We start from the raw sequence: 14446 nt of genomic DNA on the forward strand, positions 1-14446 counted from the left end.
TATGGGATTGTAGTAATTGTTCAAAACAATTACTCAAACTTTAAGGTGTTGCCAGTTTTTTTCTTTGGAAACTTACTATGGTATAAGTGTGATGATGCCCGCCAAGGTGAACAAAAAAAAAGTCTCAAATGTAGTCCACACCTACAGTACATTTGACTGACTCCACAGAGACAACACATGCTAATCATCCAAAGAATGATGTGAGCCCTTGCAAAGGCACAAACTAAAGGTAATGGTGCATCAACATTCTTCATTCTGCTCTATCCATCCAAACCACACAAAATTCTGCATACTACCTATTACTAATTCACCTTAATTTGCAGAAAGGGAGTAAAACCTGTGCAGGGGCACCGTTTAGCTCAGTTGGTAGAGCAGGAGTCCCATGTACAGAGGCTTTGTCCTCGCTGCAGTCCCGGCCTCTGGACCTTTGCCGCGTGTCACTCTCCCTCTCTCATCCTGTTTCCTGTCGTACCTTCAGCTGTTCTATCAATAAAGCAGATAAAGGCCCAAAAAAAAAGATATATATATATATATATATATATATATATAAAAAAAACCTGTACAAAAACATTAAAAAGGTTAAAAGAGCAACAATAACACTAAATCACCTCACATGTGTTTGGGGAACTGAAATAGGCTAAATAGGATGGCCCGGTGCTAATAATTTTCCATGTCTAAGCTGTGGCACCTGGTGTGCTTCTCTGTTTCAGATGTTAGATGCTTCCCCCAGGTGTAACAACTGCTGACGTAGCTAACAGATGCATGAGAAACCCTAACCACTTAATGAGCCAACCACCCAATCATCTTCGGTGAGCACTTTTCTGTGGTTCTGGGAAACTTAATTGCATTGTGGGTTGAGTGTTACAGTAAGATGGTGGTTTTTGTTAATTGATGTTGGTTTATGGTCTAGGGTTGTCATGGTTACTGCCTCAAGTGAGACAACTAAACACAGCAGACATATGGTTACATACACCTACACACATACACAAAGGTTTATCAGTGAAAAAACATTCAAAGATTCCCACACTTTACCAATGTGACAGCTCTGTACAACATAGCAGTGACTTTTAAACTATTTCACATGAACTATTCCAGCAAATATCAAATCTATTCCCTTCAAAATGTAGTCGATTAATTGACGCTTAAGTTCATCCACAGATAAATACTCAGCAACAATTTATGTAATAAATGTATTGTTTAAGTTGTTTACAGGAGCAAACATCTAAAAGATTAATAAGTTCCAGCTTCTCAAATGTCAGGCTTTATTGGTTTTCTGTTTGTGCACCAAAATACTGAATATCTCTCAAAGTTAATGCAAATTTGAACACGAAGATTACAAAAATTCTGTTGATGAAGATACTGAGATGTGATTGAAAGTTGTAGAACAGCAGTTTTCTCAGCCAAGTAACTTCAGGTTTGGGGATGGCTCACCAATATCCAGGAAAAGCACATACTATAACAGCACCTTAAGAGTCAAAATGCAAACAAAAATTCATCAGCCGCTGTAGAGAGAATTAGGAGGAAGTGGAACTGGTAAAGTAAACATTATGCAGCATCTGCCAGGAGCAACCCACTTATCTGACGAGTAAGTGATGTTAGCTAGCTTGCGTTAGCAGCTGTATAATTTACAAGATAACAGTAACAGCTAAGCACCAATTTAGAGAATTGTGAGCTGCTCTCACAGAATCAATCGCATTGACCCAGTATACAATTTTTTTGATCCCTGAAACTACAAACATAGTTAACTGGAGAGTTGGAGAGTTATCTTTCTAGGCAAGTTTCACATGACCAATTTGCAAGGCATCTGCCAGTGGTGTAGAAAATTGCCTAGTTCTCTAAATGTTCGTCGTATGAGCAGGCCTTGGTCCAAATACATAATACTGTGAGTAGATTCTTGACTACAACTATTGCACAAAGACAGAAATATATGTTTCTTTTTGTTTTTCTATTGCCATAGTGGCAAAAAAACATTATATATTGGTATATCAGGGCTGCACTGCAAACATGTGCAACATTGCCAGTCATAAATGTCTCATAAAGGGTTGGTGAAACCTTGACGTGGAGAACCAAAAGAGAGGGAGAGTTATGAACAGATCAGAGGACAAGTGATACTGCATTAGTTTATGATGAAAGACAAGCTGTCTCGCTCTCTCCCCATTTCTCAGGTCTGTAATTATGAGGTTTGTGTGTTTTTCTTCATTCCATTGGACATGCCAAGCGAACATCACAGAGCGAGGTTGATTGCTATCGAACTGTACAGGTGGTTTACCGTACGAGCAGATGTTTCCCTGACCACAAATATACATCTGCTAAACCCTGATCTGAAGGCACGGGGAGAAGAAAGGGTTAGAGATGGGAGGATAGGGCAGTGCTGACGGAGGTTTACTGAAGATATGAGAGAGGAGGAAGATATATTGTGGGGAATTGGAGGGAAGGTTCAATAGCAAGCTAAAGACAGACAGCGTTTGAGGAGAGCAATGATGCTCCTTGGTATCTTTTTTAAAATGATAATTAGAGGCTACTTTGCAAAAAAAAAACCCAGGCCAAGGAAAGGGAGATGGGGATAAGGGGGAGGAATGTTCGAGCTTTAGGATCTATCTTCTAGTGGGAACAGAGGACATGTGGTTTTCCTGATTGGGCTGACAATAGTAGCAGCCTGGGTGTGAGAAAGGAGTGTTATACTGTGCAACTTTTTCACTAGTGAAGTTATGGAGGCTGCAAAGTCATCGTGGGATAATTCATTTATGCAATGATGGCATAACAAATCACCCCAGAAATAAGCACAGCACTGGAGTCATTATAACTATGGCAGCAATGATCCGATCACCTAGAAACAATATGCTCAGGCTCAGGAGATGTAGCGGGTTATCCACTAATCGGAAGGTTGGTGGTTAACTCCCCAGAGTATCCGTGGGAAAGGTACTGAACCCTTAATCTGGGACTGCAGATGTAAATTAGCTAACTCTGGTACAATGCATCAAATACTAATATTAATATTGTACATGGTCCCATACAGTGATCTTTCACTTCTTTTTCATGTGTCTTTAAACCCTTCTGTGAGGGACTGTTAGTCAATTTAAACTTAGTCAATCGACGGAAAGTGTGTCAAAAGTTTTGATTTGCATCTTTATGCTTTTGTTTGTCATTTTGAATTCGAAGGAATCTTAAAAGTTGTCAAACCAAGAAATGGGGCTTAATTGGGAACACTGCATCACATAATCAATATGAACAAAAAAAATCAAATTCTCTATCTAATTACAATGATTATAAACGTTGTAAACTGTATGTTCGTGAGTTTATCCTCCACCACATCATCATCTTAATCCAACTCATGCAACTCTGTTGCAGAGTAATGTATCTAACCCTTGCCTTTGAAATCAGACTGTATTGCACTCATGAAAAACCTGAGATGTGCAGGGACAAGTCAGTCTTATCAGAGACCATAGAACTGGCTCAACACTTTTTCTTCTGTTCTTCTGCCAGTAGCGTCTTATCTTTATATGCTCAAAGAGTCCTGACAGTGACTGACAGCTCCAAGCCTTTTCATCTAACAACCTCCATTATATCCCTCTCACTGTACCAGATGACAGCACACTGCATCACTGTACTGTGACTTCTTGTCTGACAAATGAGGCTGAAATACAACTTGCAGTATTTCTTGTGCTTGATCAATGCTGACAGAGTTTATGAGCTGCAACTTGCAAGAGATAACCGTATTACGTGTGAACGCGTGTTGTTAGGAGCGTGCACAAAATAAAAAGGTGTGTTTTCAAGTGGCAAACTCAACCAGATATATAGTTAAGATGGTTCTCCTCAGGGGCAGATAATTTAACTTTAACTAATTAACTTTAACTAACTTTAACTGAGAGACCAGACAATGATTGTCTGGTCTCTCAGTTAAAGTTTACTACAACTCTGGACAAATACAAGATGGAAAGCAATGGATTGATATTGCCTATAGCCTATAGTCTTGTGTTAACATTGTAGTCAAGTATAGTGTATTGTCCACTGACCAATGCTCATTATTATTTATTATGATTTTCTACATATGATATCATATTACTTATAATATAGCTCTTAATTTGATACATTGATACATTTAATTTTACAATGTGCTAAAATTGTCTGAGGGAGCATGCCCAGGGACCTTAAAGGTCCGAGGTCCATGCAGCTTTGGTCTTGTAATCCTAAAACCAAGACAGACAGCCTAACAAGCAAATAGGCTCATCCTATAACAACAATAAGACTATTAAAGACGCCTGGTGAGGGTCTTCAAAGCGAGCTTATCTTAATGGACCCAAATTACCAAAGTAACCATCCATGCCAAGACTAAATTGGACCATTTCAAGTGCTCGATTTACATTCTGAGGCAAGAGACCAAATGTAAATGCTTGGTTGATGATGTTAAATCAGTAGGCAGGTTGCCAGTTGCGTTTGAACCATGTGAAGCTGTCCTACTTGGCATGCATCAGGGTCTTCTGAATTGCTCTCGAGCTTGGGTGCTTGAGTGCTCCATCCTTCTTGTGTTTTTCCAGATGGATATTGACACAGGGGGAAGGCTGAGAGGGCTATGATTAGTCGGCCCGAAATTAAAGTCCCTGTTCCCGCATGCCAGCTTACTGACAGGCTGGCTTTGGAAGGAAGGAGGGAGAGATTACAAACTCATTTCTCCTCATCTCTCCTCTCCACTTCTGGGATCCTTCATCCCCCACCACCACCACCACCAAAAAGGAGGGGTGCACGTCAGACACATGAAAGCTTTTAAAGTTTAATCATCATCGGGGCAAATGGGCTTTCTGAAAGAGGCGGAGAGGGAAAGCGACCCCCAACTCTAAAGCAGAACCAAATGGGCCAAGTGGGCCAGAACAGTGACACCATGTACCCTTCTGCCCACATCACACACACCCCAATTAATTGCTCGTCAACTCAGGGTTTCTGTGAGGAAAGCTGTAATAATAACTAGTAATAAACACTTAAACACTTGTGCATTTTTGCCCCCAAAACATGGCACCCCATAAGTGGGAGAGCTCTTGAGCAAGGACTTGCTGAAAGGGATCTTTGACTCGCCAAAGTAGCTTGCTGTGTTTCCACCACCGGCTTGAGTCAACAGGGAGAGAGAAGCAAATCAGGTTCCGATAGACCAGTCCATAAATTGAGCTCAAACATTTCGACTGCAACTAGTTCAATTCAACGGAACCACTGAGTTCGTCGCAGAAGAGTAAAATAAAGCATATAAATTCTGTGCCACTGAATACCCCTGTCCACTTTTTTTTATGACTGTTCATGCTGACCGATCATATATGATGGACGATGTTCCGATATTCTGATTGGCTCAGGACAAACCATTGTCAGTCGTGACTTGGGTTCAAATGTGTCGCATGTAATTCTGTCAGGGCCCCGATATCAGTCTGATTTCGATATCACACCATTGGCACTGGTAGTGTTTGTGGCTTACCAGCCTATTAAGTACGAAGAATCAGCCTTGGAGCTCCTTGGTGAGAAAAATCACTCTGGTTGTGAGTATAGTATGTACAATTTCACCCACTTAGTCACCTTTATCTCTTCACCAGTTCCATTTGCAACTCTTACGCATACATATCCTTGGTTAAAGCTATGTTAGCAAGAGTGGTGTCAAAAAAGGCTGTGTTTTCATAATAATTGTTTGTAGATCTGCACTCCTAGGCCTTCTGGTTTCCCTTTTCCAATGACAAATATGGTTACTACCACCTAGGGCACTGAGTGTTATTTCCTCTCACACAGGCACAGAGAATATGAGCTAGCTGGCCATCAGCTTTAGTCTTTATGATGTGTTCAAGTTCAGCTTTTTGGCCAAGACACAGACAATCCGAGGCACGCATCAGTTGAGCTTTTTTGTTGCTAGTTCTCCGGGGACGATTTGGTGTGCCTGGGCCCTCAGAGCTTTTTCTAGCTAGTAATGAAGGCATATGGAAACACAAGGGATATTTTTGGGCATGGAAAAGGTTAAAGGTAAAACTATGTTGTATTTAGCTGTAAATAACTTAAAAACATATGCAAGAGCATTAATAATCACATTCATATTCAGTGTACAAGGCTAAAACTTTAGCTTACTTTAATGCACAATTATAACCTATTATAACTTATAGCCTAACTATTGTTTCCCAACTCTTTTGGTGAACATATTGCATTTATCAAAGAATCAGACGAATAGATTAACCGGCTTACCATCTATTAAATACCTGCATAATGGTTGTCTTAAACTGATATTGGTTTAATCCCTCGTCTAAATTCAAAACCAAAACATGATCTACTCCATTCACTGCTACAAGTAGGGAGACATTAGTCATATGGTGCATTGGTGTTGTCATCCATGGTCATGTTAGGAAACCTCTGGCTGCAATGTGGAGTTACCCCGATGTTGACCTGAACTGTACAGAACACTGCAGACAGAGCACTAGCAGTTTTAGTTTCCCAAAACCAAAAAGGGGGTCGGACTGAGCTAGACTGACTGAGACAGATCTACCCTTCTCGTGTTTGTGGGTGCTACAGAGCCTCGAAAAATTATAGTCTGTATCATTTCCAACCAAGGCCATGTGGGGCCAAGGACAGAACCCCTATGTTTATGCCCTACAGGTCCTGGACTGGACAGCGGACTTTCTTAGCATTATTGACAGTAGCTACAAGAACTGCACGGATCCCTTCTTCTTTGTTCCACTGAAACCTACAAAATAATATGTGTTGTTGATGTATTCAGGCCCGTTGTCTAGCAACGATGAGGTAATGAAATACAGACTTGATTTAAGGTCGGAATGTTAGAAAACAAGGAGCGAAGTCACCTAACAGTAAAACCCAAAATGATGAAACAATACACACGGGAAGAAAGAAAATGCTAAAGTCGGTGAATGTAGGCCTATAGGGGGAATATTGCTCTATTGTAGGTGCCATCAACACATAAGATGCTGCTCTTTCTGTGGTTTTTCGTTGCAGTGAAATTCGAAGCCGAGGTCTGTCTTGGGTACTATCCAACAAAGCATCTATTTTATGGAGCGCTCCTGTTAATCCTGTGACCATTCCACCAAATTCCACTATGGTAGGCAACAGCAGCAATGAACACCCTTAACTAAGCCCAAAAATTGTTTAGTGCTGCATGGAATGTATAGTTTATGGTCTTAACCCAGCTTCAAACATATATATATATATATGTTTTTTTTTGCCTAAACTGGAGCCACATTAAATTGCTAGATGATTGAGTGGAGTTTGGCATGAAGTTCATACTGCATAGACAGTTGACAACCGACCACAACCCTGATGACACTGTCAGGAGCCAAATGTCTCTCCACTTCTCCTTCCTCTGTCAGAGAAGCCTGCCTACCTTTTATAAACACTATGCTTTAACGTTTTTTAATCATTTATTCACTTTTTTTTGTTTTGTTTTAATTACCACCGGCTCTTTACATTTCTGAGCAAAATAAAGCTGTGTTCAGTGAATGCAGCGTTGACAACATATCATCTGGGAGTCGTGCGGGTGTCTCACTTAAAAAAAAACTAGCAATTTTGTAATGCAGTTTTGTATTGAATTCATTACTTTAGGGAGCTTTTGAATAAGTCTATCAGCCTAAATAAAAAAATATTCAACAGCATAGCACAGAAACATTATAAATGACCACATGAATGCCAAACAGAAGCCTAGCAAAACGAGATGGGAATAAGAAATTAGCCTTAAAAACTGGTCTCTAGGATGAGATGCTAGCAGCTCAAGACAAACAGCCTTTTGTATGTGTGTCGTGGGTATTAGGGAGGTGCTGTGTGGGTAACAGTCACGGTAAAAGCCCTTGACACGGTGCAAGTCAGAGAAAAAAGAAAAAAAAAAAAAAAAAGCCCCAGGTTGAGCCACTCACCCCTGCTGGAAGTGAACAGAACAGGGTCGCTCCTCATCGTGAAGTCAAACTCATCTAATCCGCTCAACGACACTCAGGAGCAGGCGCGGGCCCCGGCGGCTCCCCGGCAGCGGTAAAATCCACACGAAGTGACACTCAAACGCAACCCTTCAACCTCCGCTTATTTCCCTTTTTCCGAGCGGGTTCGTTTTGCCACTGAGACGCCTCTCTACTTCTTTCAAACTTTTTTCCTCCGGATCTTTCCACCCCTCCTCCCTTCCCTCGTTTCCTCCTCCCCTCTTCTTCAGTTGCCTCTCTGTCCCACAGAGGCTGCCTTGCATGGATACTTCTGCTGCGTTTAAAGACCATCGGAAATAAAGCAATCCCCTGTCTCCGGATAACAGGTTTAGCACGTTGGTTAGACTATTAAATTCAAACGATATCTTCTTTGAAAGTTATCATCGTCTATAACCACATCATGCATCAGCCTAAAAGACAGTGTAATGAATGTTTAACGCATCACTGTTTCCCACTGATAGGCAAGTATGTTATAAATTATTATTAAAATAATTACAGAAAGCCTAATAGTTTAGAATTAATAAAGTGATAATGAATCTGTTATTGCCTGAGTTGCATTTGTTCTCCCTCATCTTTTCAACGTTGCAGGAGCCTGTGTCCATCTAAGGCACACATGAATGCATAACTCCCAGTCTGACTCTCGTCTTCTGGAGAAAAGCATCTCAATTCAAAGTTTTCTGTAACCCCCCCTGCTAAGGGTTGTTCCAGCTAGATGAACTTAAAACTCTGTAACCTCCAAACTCCTTCATATCGGTCTCAACCTGACTTTAGTCACAGTTTGCCACACACAGGAGAGGGACGGAAACGACAAAAGACAGAAAAAGGGTAGTTTTTCCATAATTGCACTTCCATTACCATAAACTGCTGATCCCCCCCACCTCACCCCGCATCCCCAGGGGCAAGAGCCAGTCTGAGTTCAATATCCCATCTGCCACCAGGGGAGGAGGAGGAGGAGGAGGAGGAGGAGGAGGAGGAGGAAGACCGGGGAGTCAGATTGAGGCTACCCAATGCTGTGTTTTTCCTTTTTTTTCCTCTTTTTTTTTCCCTTCAGGGCTACACTTTTTTCAGTGAGGAACATGAGACTGAGGGAGGGAACAGTGCGGAGAGGAAGAATAATGTCCCGGCTCACCTTTCAGTTCTACCAGTTCAGGGAGAACCGCCGAAATAGCTGTGGTTGTTAAAGAGTATCTCCCTAAAGGATAATCACCAAAATGCTACTGTAATTGACCTAGGCCCTTTAGGGAATGTGTATGTCGTGTTCAGTGGTGAATAATAATGCAGCGACTTTATTTGAGTTGATGACATTTTGCACGCTGCGTAATGTATTCCATGATCAAGCTGACTTCCGGTCAGTGAACTCAGCGATCACCAGAGACTCAGGTTCTCCCACCGTTTTCCCCTCTCCTCTCTATAACATAAGGTTCATGAAGTTAAGTACATTTCCCTTCCAGCTGCAGTCGTCAGTTAACATCGCAGCACATAAACCGCCAATAATGGAGGTCCCTTCTGTGGATCGCTGCTGCAGTCAGGCTGACAAAGAGTGATGATGGATCCACTTTCGGATCAATTAAAAAGCGATCCCCGGTCTTCCTCCCGTCAGTAAATGGCTCCGGATCAGAGCAGAATCCGATGTCACTCCGGGTGTTTATTCCTCCAAAAGGTCTGGCTCTATGCTCTCCGTTAGCACGTTAGCCCATTATGGGTTAGCATCGAGTGAACAGATGGAGCGCTAGTTAGATAAAAGTGATTCAGGAACCCAAAAAAAAGAAGAATAGTTTATTGAACCAAATTATGTCCAAATGTTATGTCATTTTTTGTGTGTGTTAGCCCTGCGACAGACTGCTGACCCCCCACCAACAAGGCCCCATGAGATTAGCTCAACAGGCACTGAAGGGCCACACAGACACACAAAAAGATTGTGGTCGGAGACAATGGCTTCAGAGAGGCCTGTCAAAATAAACAGCCAGCTAATCTGAACCCAAAATCCACCCCCCAGGTTCGATCTCATTTAAACCTCTCTTTGCCGATCTGACAGCGAGGAGGCCAGAAAAACACAGCTGAGCTTAAAAAACAAGAAGCCAGTCGGGATTGAGGTGTTTTTACGGGCAGAAGAGGTGGCATTCCTCACGGCACTGTTCATTGTGCTGCAGCACGAGGCAGCGTGCAGGCCAGATGACCCTGAAGCCAGTTAATTGCAGTGGAGAACTCCGGCGGGAGGATTTCTGCTTGAGCTGCGGGACTCTTATCAGGGTGAGATACGATGATGGAGAGGGAGTGTGTGGCGAGCATGTGTGTGTTGAAACGATGAGCGATGAGAGGATGGATAGATTGCAGGGGAAAAGTGTGTGTTGTAACTCTCAGCATATTGTTCATTCAAGTCCGCTCTCAAGTGATGAGTAAATTTAACGCACACACACGCACGCACACATTGCAGCATGCTGTGGAAAAGTGTGTGTGTGTGTATGTGATCTCAGCGAAATCTCATACTGGATGGATGTTGGCTTGGCTCGGTTGTATTAAAGTCAACAGTGACATCAGTATTTGGCCCCCTGAATGAGATTAAATCTAATAGAGATTGAGATACTGTAATAACTTGGATCCTTCCCTGCCCCAGTTAGCCATCAAAATGTCCTATTATTCAGTCACCCCGCTGAGCACACACTCACATGTTCGGTCACACATACGGTCGAGGTGCGACGAAAGCTGGCCGTGAAACATCCATGGATTTAATTTAAATTGATGACACCTTCCCCTTTGTGAGATTGTCCTGTTTCTGGGTAATCCATGTTAACACATTGTGTTTTATACTTCCAAAATATCCACCAAGCTTTAACACATTTTATATCCTGTCCGTGACAAAGGGACATTGTCGTCTTGGCTTAGCTGCCACTGGGGACATCCAGTTCTCGTCCTTGTTAAGATTTCATATACAACGCCGTGAAAAATGTGTTTTCCTTAAAACAAATCTGAACATATGATGTGCAAGATTCTGCATTCAAATTAGAGGCATTGAAATAACACGATAATTTCGATTAATTCATTAAAGAAAGAAAGTCCTCATTATAGTCCATTGACACCTGACAATGGAGGTCACCTCTGCAGAACATGATTGCAGTCAGGTTGACAAACAGGAGTCATGATTAATCCACTCTTTAATCCCAAAAATTAAAAATACTCTGAGCTCTCCTTCCATTAGTAAACAGCTCTGGATCAGAGCAGGGACCGATGTCACCAGGGTGTTTATTCCTCCAAAAGGTCTGGCACTATGCTCTAGGCCGTTTTGCTGTGGACAACAACACATAACTGGACTTTTCCATCTGCATGAGGGTGAGTAGACAAAGACTGGATTGTCTTTTCTGGGTGAACATTTCCCTGTTTGTCACTAACAACCAGTGCCAGATAACAGGCGATATAGATATATTATATCCTAAAGGCGCTACCGCCTAAACCTCGGCGGTGTCAGTGGGCTAACAGGGTTTCGGCAAAGTGTGCTAACTTTCCTGCAGCAGGCCATCAGTGCGTGTCTGTGCAGCGGCAGAGAGAGGGGATGAAAAGTCATGACTGTGTGCTCTAGCCAGCCTGTTTTGATTCTATGTGTTTCCCTCTTCCCAGAAAAAGGCTGGTATTCAAGGCACGCCTGTCAAAACAGCAGCCAACCTGCACACCTCTCAGCACGCATGAAGACAGATTCCCCACTCAAACACACACACACGCACGCACGCACACACACAGACACAGACACACACTTTTTCTGTCAAGCAAACAGGGTGGAGAGACTCATGAGGGAAGGCTGTTCTGGATTTGATTGTGTACTTTTTTGTGAATATGGCAGCAAAGATGTGTGTGTTTGTGTGTGTGTGCATGTGTGTGTGTGTCTGTGTGTGTGTGTGACTTCTTCCTATTCTAGCTTGTTTAGGAGGTTCTGAAGCGAGAGCTTTCTTGCAAAGTGTGTCTGTCTGAAAAGGTAAGCCACCGCGCTGCAAGGTCAAACTTTGACACGCGCTCCCAAACCTGGCAACCCTACTGTTTCCCCTTGCATTTCATGGGTATAACTCACTCCCCGTATGTGTGCATGCAAACTACTCCCTGCTCCCCTGCCCCTGAAGGGTTGGAGGTTAACCCAACCTGGCAAACATTACTACTTTCAACCCCCAAAAATTAAGAAGGAGAGAACGACCGGCTGTCTCAAAGGTTGCTTCCAAAAAGGTACAAAGGGTGTCATTTTCACCCAGCTTGGCAACCGTCTGGTTCACATTCAGGAGCTGTCTTTTCTTTAAACTTTAACATCGCAGGGTGCAAAGGTCATTAGAGGAAAGCCCAAAGAGAAAAGCCTTCAATTGATGTGTGCTTTTTAAACTGACTGGAATGAAGAATGTTTTCCATCAGCAACTCCTGTCGACAGCTCAGTTTCCTCAGGAGGTCCAACAACACACCTATGTGGTGGATGCAATATAATGTGGCAGGTTGTTACTGTTGAACTCAACTTTACTTTACTCTAAGGATGTGTTGTACCTGAAGTGCACTTTATAAAAAAGGATAGGACTACATGATACTCAAAACAGATACATCTTAAAAGAAAGGCTGAGGTGTAAAACGCACTCATGAGCAGCTTTGGTATCCAGTGGTGTTTATCAAAGACGGCTTACTGTTTCCTTCATTGTGCAGACTGCAGTGGCAAGAAAACATATGCGCACATCATCCCGAGGAAAAGAAACAAACTGGAACTGGATTAAAGCGCCAGAAACTTTTCATCTGCGGCCACATTAACTCCATATGTCAATGATTGGTTTAGCCATAACAGTGACAGTCAATTTTAGCATCAAAAATAAAATGTTTAATTGAAAACAAAACCCGAACCGACAAAGGAAACATGGTCACTGAAATATTTGTAGTTATCATCACTATATCGTTTTTTGTGGGGGATATTTTGGGAATTCTTTTTTTCAGGCATGGTGATTTTGCCTGACACCTTTTTTCACACAGAGTTCCTTTTCATTTGACATCATTCTCGTCTGGCTGCTCTGCTGGAGCAAAGATCTGACGTAAGCTAGACGTCAGCTCTCACAGCTAACGTAGCTAGCCCATGTCAGCTAAGATAGCTTACGTCAGGGTCTATGTAATAAACATCGGCAGAAAGAAACTGACTTAATACTGTATTATTATTAGTAGTATTATAGTTGCTGACTTTAACTCACATCTTCACGATATTAAAGACATTGCAGTGAGTCTGAACTACACGACAAACACACTGACCGGACACAGAGACTGTATCTTTTAAACACCAGTGAGAAAAAAAACGGCACGACCCACTGACACCAGACAGCCACTGAACATACAGTTAGGAAATAGCGTGCTTGATAGCCAATTCTTGTCTCTTTTGTAGTCTGATTAGTCATTAATTTAATAGTGGTCTACTGAGCTAACTCCCTCTCTCTGGTTGGTCCATGTCACCCAGGAGGGATCCGGTGGACTACCAGGACCCCAAAAATCTCTGCTTGTTGTAACTGACACCTCGTAATTTTCAAACTGTATGTTAAGCAGCTGTCTGGTGTTAATTAGTTGCTCTTGTGTTTTACTCACAGTTGTTTAAAATAAACAGTCAGCAGTGGAGCTGACATAACTGTTTGTGAGCTGTAAACAAACCACCACTACTGGATGAGCAGTTTCAGTGTCTCCAGGCTCTCTGGGTTGAGCAGACAGGCGGAGTTGCAGAGCAATGGCAGGTCAGCCCAGCAGCAGCCCACCTGTGTGCGGAAAGAGACTCCAAGGTGTGGACGAGTGACCCCAACAGGGGCAGGGAGGACCAGGAGGCCAAGAGAACATGACTGTGAGCCATGATAAAGCTGACCTTAGCTATTATAGTTGGCGTGAGCTAACATTAGCTTTGGTATTTCATCGGTAGCTGACATTAGCTAACGTCAGACTTAAAGAGAGAAACAGACATAACATACTTGCATAACTTGCTTTTGTAAGTTAAGGTTTTGTTTGCTATGACAAATTCTGTTTTTGATGTCAACGTTCAGAACAAGAAGGCTTTACAGCAAGTTATTGGAACTACCCAGCACATCATTCACACCACCTCCTGAGCTTCTGTGACAGCGGTGAAGTGAGATGTCTGCACAGAGCCCGAAAAAAACTAACCCCAAGATGTCACCAAGATGTTGCAAATGAATATTTTTTTTATATCCCGATGAAATCAGAAAGAAGCAAGAAAGCATTTGAACACACTTAGCACTGTCTTTCATTTCAAAACTATCAGGCTGGATACGTGGGTGAGGACTGGAGGAATTCTTCTGGATTCCAGACCTCCAGCTGGCTGTGTTACAACACGCTGCAGTGTATTAACACCACCATAAGACATGCTGCGTCGCTTCCCTAACACATCCAGTAGCAAGAACAATCACTTGGTAATGTGTGTGTGTGTGTGTTTTTAAATCTGGCTCGTGCCTGTTTTCCATATGGTACAGAATTGGCAAACACAATGCAGTAATACCAGTTAGCAGGATAAGGAC

General features: G+C 42.4%; 1 protein-coding gene across 6 annotated transcripts in view; it reads right to left on the reverse strand.

Moving 5' to 3' along the window:
- The window catches only part of afap1 (actin filament associated protein 1), a 91928-nt gene that overhangs the window by 50186 nt on the left and 27296 nt on the right, over positions 1 to 14446 (reverse strand). For 4 of the 6 annotated variants that reach the window (XM_030431365.1, XM_030431361.1, XM_030431364.1 and 1 more), the window contains exon 1: positions 7878 to 8142. The exons of the other annotated variants lie outside the window; for them this stretch is intronic. In XM_030431365.1, the coding sequence (XP_030287225.1) occupies positions 7878 to 7914 (37 nt within the window). In that variant the 5' untranslated portion in view covers positions 7915 to 8142. Of the gene's footprint in view, positions 1 to 7877; positions 8143 to 14446 lie in introns of those variants that run through there. 6 annotated transcript variants of the gene reach the window in all.

The sequence above is a fragment of the Sparus aurata genome, chromosome 10 (assembly GCF_900880675.1).
Source record: "Sparus aurata chromosome 10, fSpaAur1.1, whole genome shotgun sequence".
In the NCBI taxonomy this organism is placed as follows: domain Eukaryota; kingdom Metazoa; phylum Chordata; class Actinopteri; order Spariformes; family Sparidae; genus Sparus; species Sparus aurata.